A 12,856-nucleotide genomic window follows, 5' to 3' on the forward strand; every position below is an offset into this window, starting at 1 on the left:
TAGCATCTTTTCCATGAGGCTGGCATACATTTGTTTCCCCTCACAGAATTACAGGACACATGCGCCATTACAGGTTTAAGATCTACAATGTGGGGGGGGGGGGGGGAGATAAAGGAAAACAAAAAACAACCTTATCAAAGGATAAATCAGCTTAGAATGCTTTTATTTGTAAATTCAGTACAGTTCTTTCTGTGTAGTATAATTCAAGGTCAAGGAGTTTCCTTGTGTCATGTCCTTGTGAAGATGTAGTTATTCTGACTTTGAGAGGAACTAGCCTCATGTGTGTGTGTGGAAAAAAAACTGAGCTTGTATATCTGCTATTTTTGAATAGCCAAAATATTAAAGTGCTTACAATCTAAAGTGACAAAGATGCTGTTCTGGCTTTATTGGGTTAAAGGGGAATACCACACATTTTCAACATTGAACTGTCATGAATATACCATAGTTATGTGGAAATAAAGACCCCCCCCCCCTCCTTCCGTTTTGCCTAGAACTGGAGGTCATATTATCAGTGACATCACGAAGTTGTACTCTGCCGTCTGCAGTCCAAAGGGTACCCCTTCGTGATGTCACTGATCACAAAACAAGAACTGTATGATTCTCGAAATCTTTCCAAAGTAGTAAAATAATTTGACATAAAAGACAAGTTTGTGTTCTACGCTGACCTTTCACAGGGAGATAGTGACGATTAATCTAAACAAATCAATGGGGGACAGTCACACAAAGAATTGTAATGCTTTTCCATCGAAAGCTGCAAACTTCTATTGACCATATTCACATGGCAGCGATTTTACACTTAGGGTGGGAAATGCACTCTTGTTATAGTGGGGTTTCCCACCCTTGAGTATGAAGTAAGAGTGTGAAATGTGGTCAATTATTGATTTTATTATAAAATAAAAATACACCGTGGAATTACTTTAGTAGGCCTACAAGAACATAAAGTGATCCTGCACATTTATAATTTAGTTACATTCGTCTACACACAAAACAAATAATTTATTTAAAACCCAAATTCAATGTGAATTGTGAAATAATAACAGCATATTAACACACTTAAACCCTATGTACTTTGTTGATCAGAGTCCCCCAGGGCTCAATAATTGGTCCTCTCCCTTTTCAAGAATCCAGAGGCTTCATGTCACTACTCATACAGGTAGAGAAGCAGTGAAATGCAAGTGTGGTAACAGCAGCAACATCATAACAATCAAGGTATAGAGGATGAGGATTTTCTATAGCAGCAAATGGGCAGGGGCTCAGTGTATTGGTTTAGTGCAAACGCATTGTTTGTTTTTCCATATTGTATTGTCTTTGCATATGGCTCCGACAGCTGAAGGGAAAAATAAAACTCTGGATATTCCTCCCCTCCTCTACAGTAAATATCTTTATGGACAATAGCCAATCTACAAGCTTGCAACACGTTGAGAGCTTGTAGATAGTCTATTAGGCTATTTTGACCAAATGTTCGGCCCAGAATAAGGACGCTAGGGTTCATGTGGTCAAAGGCCGTCCACACCAAGAATGATAACTAGGAAGAGGACTAATTATAATGATGAGAGCATCCCAGCTTATAAATGGTGAAAGTAATAGTATGTCAATTTCGATGCATTGTTGACTGGCTGTCAGTGTTTCCATCGTTCCATCAAATCGCTCTGAAAGTGAACCCCAACCATATTGTTCGGTGTCGTCGTGATACAGTAGTTGTGGTGAAGACTCCGCCTTCCAGAGCTAAGACTTCTTGTCCAATCACCATGCAGGGTTCAGGAAGAGCTGGGTGTCTGTTGGTGGGAAAGGAAGCAGGGTCAAGGCCAGCTTTGAGAAGGCAAAACAAATAACGGAGGATTTTATAGAACCACATAGAAGTGGTAGTAGTTTACTAGTTTATGTCAATTTGCAACACAGAGTAATACAAATCACACCCGTTTGAAGTGAGGGGTGCACTGATCATCATATACCAGTGATTCCCAAAGTGGGGTCCGGGGACCCCCAGGGGACCTTGAGGGAGTTCCAGGGGGTCCACAAAGAGTGTACAAATGGAACCAAATGGACCCTAACGGGTGCATTTGGTTTCATTTGTACAGTCAGTTAAATTAACATTGATTTTACAATATCATATTGGTGTCCCAGAGATAGAAATGTCATTAAATGGGGGTCCGTAGACTAATACATGTCAAACTGGGGGTCCTTGGAATTAAACAGGTTGAGAATCCCTGCTAGCAGTAAAAATCATCTCTTATGGGGTCCCTGGCATATCTTTTCAAATGGGATAATTAGTGGCAATTGTCAATTTGGGGGTCCTTGACATGAAAAGGTTTGGGAACCACTGTCATATACATCATACATCATCTAATTCTGGCCAATCACAATTTGCATTTGTTTACACAACTGTCTTCAATGTTTGCGTTTACACCCCTTATGGTTCCATTTGCACACTCAGGATTTTGATATGTACTACTTTGTCTTCTACCTGTGCATATACATCCGCCAGCCTGAGAGAGAAACACCTCATAGACTTAAATATGCAATATTTGGTGGGAATCTCCGCCACAATTCTCCACGTGTCTCTCTCATCATTGTACCGCTCAATGTCACGGAGTCCGCTACAAGAAGAGAGAAAAATAGCCATCAGATAAATATCTCATGTGAGCTACCCTTTTCAACATTTAATGAGAATCTTACGTTCCAAAGGACTCCGACCCGCCTAGTACATGGATATATCCATCCACCACAGCCACAACAGGATTCCAGCGTTTACGTTTCATGGGGGCACACATGCGCCACTGGTTGGTCTGTGGGTTGTAGCACTCCACCTTGTCCGTATAAGTATTTGAAGACAGTTCAGTTGGACAGTCACCACCTATTTAGATGAACAGGAATGAACAGAATAGTAACTGTTGGTTGGCTCTACTGTGTGCCCAAACTACAGTGACGCTGAAGTGAGTATTATGGAAACAAGAGGCATTAAGAAGAGGTATGGTACCTATAACGTAGATATTTCCTTTGAGTGTACAGCGCGCAAAATGAGTACGAGGAAATTGCACAGGTGCACAGTCTGTCCATATAGATGTTTCAGGGTCGTACTTCTTCACCCGGGACAGAAGTTCACCGTCTGTCGGACTCTGTCGTCTGTCGTCTGTAGGCACTGTTACAGTGCCTACAATAGTGACAACAAGGGCCCAGGAGGACACATGACAAAACATGAGACATTGAGATAGATTATTTGTATGCATGTAAAACATGGTCGCTAAAAATGTCCCAAAACTTTGTTATTATTACATATTAAAGAACCGGCTGAAACTGAAGATACATAAACCTGTTCCATACCAACAAGGTAGATCAGTCCATCTAGTGCAATCACATCACGGGGAGAGATTCGATATTCTGATCTGTTGACAGACCTCATGGGCTGCCAGGTGTTCATGTCGGGGTCGTACCGTTCTACAAACACGGGGTAGTACCAGACCCTAGACGTGAGGTCAAGGACCCGAGAGCAGCCGCCCACTGCATACAGATAGCCATCCAGCATCACCAGGCCTTGGTCCATGTTAGTTGTGCAAGAAACAAAAAACGGATCATTAGGACTGATGACCATGGACACATGCAGCCTAACCAAAGCAAACCCTATATTAAAAAAGGCATACTTTGACAGTCTTACCGAATCCACTGCGTGCCACATCCATGGAAGCCATCTGCAACCACGGGCCACAGGAAAGGTCACAGGGTTCCTACACATTTGTGAGGAGCGTTTGTGAGGACGACAGCCATCTCTTAGTAGTTAGATGTATGCTAACAGATGCATACATTCAAATCACTATCACTAGCGGATACACCGGTACAACTGACGTTGGCTTAGTTTCGTCAGCTTTTCAGGATTTCCAGCTAACATGATTTCTAGCTTGTCATTTGAAGGATATACATTTTTGATTTTTGCTAATCGGAAGATTATAAACAGGTGCAATGAGTCCAATTCAGATAATTCTGAATCAATGCATATTTTTTTTACCACTGATGATCAACTTCTTATTGCTTTTTCAGTAAGTCTATTTATTTTTGTTCTTTACTGTCACTTTAATTGTATTAGCATTTTCATAGTAATGAGTTTTATTATCAGCAAAATACATGATGTACATAAGAAATATTACAATTATAAACATCCACCTTTTACTTTTTAATTGGTTGGAATCAGCAAATAAGACTATGTAGGAATAAAAGTGATGTGCAAGTAAAACCACAACACAAAATCAAATAACAAGTATCAGTTAGTATCATGGTCAGTATTATACTGACATGATACTGTATCATGTTAGTATTGTGGTCAGTATCATGCTCAGTGTATTATGGTCAGTATCATGTTAGTATTATGGTCAGTATCATGGCATAGCAAGGTCATGGCATGAGGCATTTGCATGCTACTAACATGATACTGGCCATGACGCTGACCGTGATACTGACCATGTTACTAACATGATACTGGCCATGATACCAACATGATACTAATATGATACTGACCATGATACCAACATGATCAAAATCACTCAGCATTCATATGGTGCACTGTGTGTTAAATTGTTGTTTGATTTTGTGTTACTCTATTTGTATATCACTTTTATTCTTTATTGTAAGTATTTTTGCTAATTTCAACACACAATTAAAAACATATTCAAAGGGGGGTGTTCAAAATTGTTATATTTCTCATATGCATGTATTTTCAGGATTATGAAGAAAAAAGAAATACAATAAAAGTGACAGTAAAGAAATAAATCATAATAGAGTTATTGAATAATGACATTGATAGTGATATTTCAATTACAAGATGATCCTTAATGGTTGAAATAATATCAGAAATGAATTATAGATGCCAGAAATAGTTGGCTTAGACCCGTTTCTACTCCTAATAATGGCCAGTTTCTGGCCACGGTTTTCAAAAATTACTCTAAATAGTTTGGAAACAAATATTTTTCCATACAACATTTTCCATACTTTTCCAGACCTGGAAATTCATGAAATCAAATTCCATACTTGCGTAGGATCCCTGAGGTCATAGCGCCACATCTCTGTACTGGTTGAACCATAGGAGGAATTTCGTCCAGCCATGTACAATGAAGAGCCTGCAGTATGTGACAGCATAATTAAAACAAGTTATGCCTTGATCGTTAAAGAAATGAAGATCTTAATTTCTCATGATACACTTCCATTCAAGACAGTCCTACTATAAATGCACAAATTCTGTGTGCATGTAGTCTCGCGTAGCCAGACAACAATTCCACAATCTCCGACTGCCATATAGTCTGGAACTACACCTCCCGAAATCCGAGTAAGGAAGCTGGCATTTCCGTTCACGAAAATACATTTTAACACATTGTAATTCCCAGGAAGTCTCCAGACTTCTTTATAATCAATGTGGTGCCCAAGACATCTGGGTAAGTCTTTGGGAATCTTTAGTGAAAGAAAATATATATATTTTTAAATCGTCCAAAAACGCTGGACACTACATCTCTATTCTCAATAAATCAATGGGCAAAAAATATCTTTACATTTTATTTTTCTATTTCTGCTGAGCAGCAAGCTATATATGCTGAGATGATTTCTATTTATATTAGGATAAATTTGCGCGACTGTATATACGAAACGGAAGAGGGGAGGAGGCTTACTTCCGCTTTATATTTTACTCATGATAGAGCTTCCGTTGCTCCAGACTGTATGATGGAAGCATTTGAAAATTGTGAGAGGCAACAGTCTGGCAAAGCGAGACTAGTGTGCATGTGTCTGCGCTCCAGTAGTTCACGTATCTTGATAACCGGCAGATTGCCCAGAAAACCCAGTTGCCCAGAACTGCCGATATATGACCGACCTTCAAATAATATTAATGGCTTCATAATTGAACCATCGCAATAATACCCTTACCAAGAATTTAAATGTCCTTTCTAGCACTGCACAGCATTGCTAAAGCTGAGGGGCAAAACATTGTAGGATCGATAACAGGTCTACTCTACGTTTATTCTGATTTTGCTACTCACCTGACACCAAACCAACCAAACTATGACCGCTTACAGGGAGGGGCATATCTGCCAGAAGAGACTTCCATCGATTGATTCGGGGATCAAAGATCTCAGCGTAGCAACGTCTATTCCTTTCATGCACTACCAGCATTACGTTACGTACTGTACAGAGAGATAGAAGAACACAACTGAAAGTATGTAAAAAAGCTCAAGATATAAATAAAGATTGAATTGTAAAATCAAGTAATGTAAAGATTATGAAATAACAATTATGAAGCCCAAATAGCAAACTAAACTCTTGGCAATCCCAAACTGCCACAAGAATAGAAGACATACTTGTATTGCCATAGTCCAGCAGCCGACAGGCTTCTTTTGTTTTAAGTGTGAAATTTGATAGTCTTTTTTATTGGCCTAAAATATTGTCTATATACATACATTCATGAATCCACTTGCTGGCCGGCTGTAACTATTGGGCAATTATTTTATAGGGGTTTCTTGTGACCCTACCATTAACCCTTAGAAGATGAAAGACGCCAATTGGCGTCTTCATCAGAATTCCGTAAATGATCAATGACGCCAATTGGCGTCTTCACAGTTTTTGATGAATCTAAACATATTAATATGCTCCGAAGCGCTGTTTAAATTCCTGAGCTTATATTCCAACTACATTACCCAGAAAACCCGTGTCACGTGACACACGTGTACGTGTTGCCATTGGAAGCTGGTCCCACCCCCTGTAAACAGTGGGGGCAGAGGGAGTCTTCATAGTTTTCATTGTTTTGCCTGTTTGCCGTCTCGCCCGAGCGATTTTCTAGCAGAAAAAGTTGAAAGCAGTACTATTTATTTGAGCGAGTTTTGTGGTAGTAGTATTGATCCATACGCGTCCCAGTCGCCTTCTCCAGGCGGAGTAGCCCTGGTCCAGTGCTTACAGCGAGACTCGCTGCTCCCTCCCTCCTTTTTTCATTGTCTCCCCATCGTCGTCCGATGAGCTATACCGGGAAACCATTGAAGAAGACGATCAACCCGGAATGTTTTGAGGTAATCTTATTGTAGAAAATGCCCTTCTATAGTGATCAGAAATCATAAGATGATCGCTACAAATAGATGCTTGGATAATTACTACTACTAGTCAGATCATGACGCCAGAATGACTCACCACGATGGCCCCCAGCCATTAGCCAGCACCGAAGGTGCTGGCTAATGGTGTTGGTCGGTGCATTGGTGCTGGCTAAGGGCTGGAGGGGGGGGTTGGTGTCGATCGGTTGGTTGGTGCAGTACAAATGTATCGTAGCAGGCATGCACGCATGGCAGTACAAGTATTTTATATTGTAGCGTGCCTTATAGGCGATCTGATCTTTAGAGTAATGTTCGCTCCTTTTATTTACTGTCTACAAAGACGGAGAACAAACATGCATCGTTTACTGAAGCAACGCGTGGTTATGATGACGTTGCTACAAGGATCGGAGGGGGGACGGGGAGTGAAGCTAACAGTAGCGTATTATATAAGATCTGTATGACGTTTCATTGACGTCTGAGCTTGCATGATAATTGCATTCATTGTATATTGTATACAATCATGATTGTACATTGTTTAGTGTGTCTCCGTGTGATGATGATGATGACGATGATGTCAGATAGCCTACGTCCCCCCCCCCCCCCCCCCCAACTGGCTATTGGCCGGGCTGACTACAGCTAAATGTTTATTTTTATATATTTAGAACTGGCATCGGAGGAGGAGGATGATGATGATGATGATGATGATGAAGACGAAGAGTCAAGACTGCGATGGAGTTCTCCGACACTGAACCGGATGCATTCATTCATTTCAGTTGTTGTTTTTTTTTTAATTTAGCCTACACACACACACACCGTCAAGAACAACTGGAATGCAGTGGTTTGGGGACACTGGGGAGTTTGGGGACAACTGTTTTGTATGTAGGCCTATTTATTTTCTGTAATATTTATTATAATTGTATTATGTTAGTAGTCATAAAAAATAAAAGACAAGCTTTTACAATGAGTTAGACCTGTCATGGCTATTTTGTTCACTAGTCTGAGGTTTATGGTTTGACTAAGCGAGTTTCAACTGTGATTTACTCTGTAACGGTAGATGGTAAGAACCCAATTTTTTTGTTATAATACAGTATACATTCAAGTCTATATTTTGATACATATCATGGGCACAAAGTCATATCAAAACAATGTCCTTGGATGAGTTTTTTATCAAAACTGTTTCTTCACAACAGGTTTTTGAGATACATGCATGAATAGACACGGTACTGGTAAGACTATGTAAACATGGTATATATCAAAATGTGCGTTAGAATGTCTAATTTTACCCCAAAAAAGAATTGAGTTTATATGATGTTCCATTTCAGAGCTAGGGGGACTTTTAGCTGGATAGGTCAGATTGATCATGACTGACCATGCTATTTATAGATGGCAAAATATCTACAGTGGTACATGTGAGAAACTTTTTATTTTATTTTAATTGAACTAGACAACTCACCCTTTAAAATTAGATATTGCATGGCTATGTACGCCCAGCAGAAAAAAAGTTATTTAGAAAATAAAACTTCAACCGGTCATAACTTTTTTTGTTGTCCTAGAAACACTACCCAGTGTAAATGCAGGCTCTTTTAAATGGCTTCCAACACCACAACTAAACATTTTATCAACTCAGTTCATTTTTTTCCTGGAAGCAGACAAGCCAAGCTTTCTCTGAAGGTCTTTCGTTGTCACACATTCACAACAGAGAATTTTCAATAAATCATTCAAAAACGCCATTCTGCCATAGAGAAGTCTAAAAACTATATAGAAATCCATGAAACTCTCAAAGAGTTAACATCCTATGGCAGGCAAAAATGTCAAACTTTCCTTTTGCTTTAAGTAGCATGTGACATGTCAAACTAGGGGTTTTTCATGATTCTGAATCCATTCCAAGCATTAGTTTTGCAGAATAAACACTCCTTGGGCTAAAAGCAGCCATAGCCACTTGCCCAAATGTGCCCAAAATGTGCTGACCTCATCACATTTGTCATGACGTCTATGACCGTTTTAGCCCAAGGAGTGTATTTTGTGCAAAACGAATGCTTGGAATGAATTCATAATCATGGAAACCCCCTAGTTTGACATGTCACATGCTACTTAAAGCAAAAGGAAAGTTTGACATTTTTGCCAGCCATAGGATGTTAATGAATAAAAACAGCCCAATAGTGACAGCCGGTCAGCAAGTGGATTCATAAATGTATGTATATAGACAATATTTTAGGCAAAAAAAAGTCTATATACCAAATTACACATTTGAGGAAGGACTGTATTTTGTGGACCATCAGTTGCAACATGCGTACTGCATGTACAGGTTTGTGTGAGGCAGGGTACCTCTGCACTCCCGTGGTCGAGCTATGCAGCTGTACTGCATTAGATTGGGGTCCTTGGTTTCAGCGATCAGCCTCTGACAGCCCTGGGACTCTTTCACCACATCCAGAGACTCAATCACATCGTGGAGGTAGGAGGGGCTGATAAGAGGCAGACGGATCTGCTCTAGAACCTTCAAAAACAAATACAACAATAAACAAATAATACATTTCCACATCTGTTGCAAGACAAGGTAAGAAACTGAACATTAACATACTGGCAGATCTGCCAACCATGGGAACATGTTTTGATGCCACACTAGTCATAAGTTACTCAACATATAAATCCACTTTTATTCAGAGTAACAATTTACAAATATTTGTATTGATAGTATTATAAATCACAATCAAGCACAATGCATACATTAAATGAGATCACAAAGCCATCCGTCTGAGACTGCAATGCAACAAGCTATAATGAAACAATGAATGACCTTTTCAAAGGTATGCCTGTGGGTAGGACACTTATTTAACCACAACAAAGCCGCCTCAACCACCATCTCCTCCTTGGGCACATCAAGATTCTCACTGGAAAGAATCTGTGTCACTTTCTCCACAGACAGAGAGAGGAACTCTTCCTAGGAGGAGCATAGAGAATACAGTAGATTAGCTGATAGATTACGACTGTTTCCATACATCTTGAAGTAGGTCTTCAGGTAAAGCCCGAGAACCAAAAATACCCGGGAAATTGACAACCCATCTAAATGAGACCCCTATTCATGAACAAACACTCGAAATAACAACCAATGCTTACAATCAGAAGATAGAGCTTTAAACTTGTAACAACAAACATTGGGTGGGCCTGTCTCATACTTATGAGTCAGTCACAGATTTCTAGGTGAAAAAGCCACAACAGACAAACAACTTGGTAAATGTATGCATCTTTCAATGTCTGACCTGCCGGAAGACGGCACTGAAGTGCGTCAGAATGTACTCCATGCTACGCTTTGCCAACGTCTTACAGGAGTGGGCCTCAGCGAGGCAGTGGATCCCTACACAGTTGGTTTCGTCCATGCAATGCACCATGTAATGACAGCAGGCCTCTTGAACAGCCATGACATTAAGCAAGTTTGCTGCTGTTAGCAGGGCCTAGAACAAATAAACAAAATATATACTAACATTATTTGAATGCAGTAGTTTTCAACCTTTTCTGGGGCTTTATGTTTTATTATAGAAAACATACCATGACATTTTTTTGTTTCCATAAATTTCTATAAAATATTAACGTTATATTATCATCTCTTGTGTTTACTTGCCAGTGTTTTGGCAATTATTTGGGGGCCCACTTGCAGTATCCTCATGGCCCACCAGTTGACCCAGAGGTTGAGAAACACTTTTAAAGCACAAATGCAGGTAAAAAAATGGACATCACCTGCACATTTGCTACAGAGATGACCACCTTTGAAGAATAGGCATAGCCCACCAACATCTCAAGCCCCTGAGCTTCTACTCCATGGATGGCTACCCTCATCTGTCGGCTCTCCATCCACTCAACGGTGAACATTGCCTGTGTGGGTTGAAAAGGTGAACTGGTTTGTTTTGAAATGTAAGCTTTACTTATTTACATTGTGTCAACAGTTATCAGATTGTATTTGTATATAGGATGATATTTGTTTCACAAATGAAAGACAATTTAGAATCGAGTCATTCCCTTAAAGGAGAATGCTAAACGTAATTAAACCAATGTCGTTATATCCCAGAATGAGTGGTCGAGGTGAACATTTTCATAACTCCAGTCCACCGCAGCTCAGCGTGACTAGTGAGTGGTGGGGGTTTACGGTAAATCGAACAAAATGAAAATCGATCGATAAAAATAAGCAATTTACTGCAAATGGTAAAAAAAGGCAAAGTAGTTTAGGGATAAGGGGTTTAGCATGGACGAAAATAGAGCCCCTAGTCCAGAATTCTCCTTTAACACCAGGTCAATAAATGTTGCTATGGAAAGTTGAGGATCATCTGTATTCACCTCAAAGTAACAGCTAAAGGAGACTAGTACATTACGATGACAGGGGAACTCTTTCCCTCCACAGCACAGAATCACATCACAGAAAGTGTTGTTTAGACGAAGCCTATTTAGGCCCTCTAACATCTTGTTGTTGTATCTCATGTCCATGAACACAAAGTCTCCATTTGCATCAACTGAACTCCTTCGAGCCATGTCTCTCTTCGGTAGACCAGCCTATTACAACAGCAGGAGGAGACAGAAGAAATGGTCAGCATTTGTTTGCATGTTACGTTTAATGAATTCATGGGTTGGGGCCAAGTTGAGGACCAAACAAATTAATTTGTTCTACGCCAATCAGACTATTCAAGCAAATTGAAACCCCTCTGTTGAAAAACCCCTAGTTTGACACATGCTACTTAAAGTATGACATTTTGAAAATGTTGCCTTATGTTTATGGTACCCCAACTTTCAGCAGCTGTCACAAAGTTGCCCAAGGGAGTTGGGTTGGAACAAATTGAGAGGTGACAGTAGACACCTTTATGAACACATTTGTGAAGAAAGCTAGTGGTAAGCAATAAGCATCACAGAATCAAATGTTTTATGGTCATGATTCACCAGGAACCTGTATGGCTTGATTCTAGGCTTAAAATAATTGATATACCGGTAATTATTTTTGGAAATCTCTATGGGGAATATAGCAAGCACGGAGCTCAGCAACATGCTGAACATCAACTACATTAAAAGACTAGTATAGTCTGATGTGATGTGTGTCACCACAGTCTTCATTTTACATGCTTTCCGGAATCCCGGCAAGAAGGCACCTATTACAGTATGTATGTGACAAACGTCTTTAACGTTGGAAACAGTGGACACAGCCACGGTGCGTCTAGTCAAAACACCAAGTGTACACAAACAGACATGCTGCTGCTGCATACAACGCCAACAAAGCCAAAGAAGACATAATTGATTTATTTATAACGCACTTTACATTCGCGAGAACCTCAAACATAACATGTTATTATTCTCCTTCAGGCGCTCAAACTTAAAAAGTAACAAACCTGCCGCTTCAAGTCTTCAAACTAAATCGAGGAAGTGCAAACACCTGTTGTTCTGTCCTTCTTCTGCTTGTGCTTTATGGCAGACTAGATGCCTTCCGGCACATTGCTGCCTCCCACTGGTCAAAGGATAAATCAGCTTAGAATGCTTTTATTTGTAAATTCAGTAGTTCTTTCTGTGTAGTATAATTCAAGGTCAAGGAGTTTCCTTGTGTCATGTCCTTGTGAAGATGTAGTTATTCTGACTTTGAGAGGAACTAGCCTCATGTGTGTGTGTGGAAAAAAAACTGAGCTTGTATATCTGCTATTTTTGAATAGCCAAAATATTAAAGTGCTTACAATCTAAAGTGACAAAGATGCTGTTCTGGCTTTATTGGGTTAAAGGGGAATACCACACATTTTCAACATTGAAGTGTCATGAATATACCATAGTTATGTGGAAAT

General features: G+C 39.9%; 1 protein-coding gene across 1 annotated transcript; it reads right to left on the bottom strand.

Moving 5' to 3' along the window:
* Positions 1-356: 356 nt before the first annotated feature.
* Positions 357-12,565, bottom strand: LOC306915524 (kelch-like protein 23). Its single transcript, XM_079492899.1, has 14 exons — positions 12,416-12,565; positions 11,379-11,591; positions 10,785-10,919; positions 10,310-10,501; positions 9,847-9,990; positions 9,378-9,546; positions 6,015-6,158; positions 5,017-5,105; positions 3,653-3,722; positions 3,322-3,531; positions 2,978-3,151; positions 2,677-2,854; positions 2,465-2,597; positions 357-1,775 (listed from the first exon to the last, which is right to left on the bottom strand). The coding sequence occupies exons 2-14, from the start codon at positions 11,568-11,570 to the stop codon at positions 1,758-1,760; spliced, it is 1,848 nt and encodes a 615-aa protein (XP_079349025.1). The 5' UTR covers positions 11,571-11,591; positions 12,416-12,565; the 3' UTR covers positions 357-1,757.
* Positions 12,566-12,856: the final 291 nt, after the last annotated feature.

The sequence above is a fragment of the Electrona antarctica genome, assembly GCF_951216825.1.
Source record: "Electrona antarctica genome assembly, chromosome: 22".
In the NCBI taxonomy this organism is placed as follows: domain Eukaryota; kingdom Metazoa; phylum Chordata; class Actinopteri; order Myctophiformes; family Myctophidae; genus Electrona; species Electrona antarctica.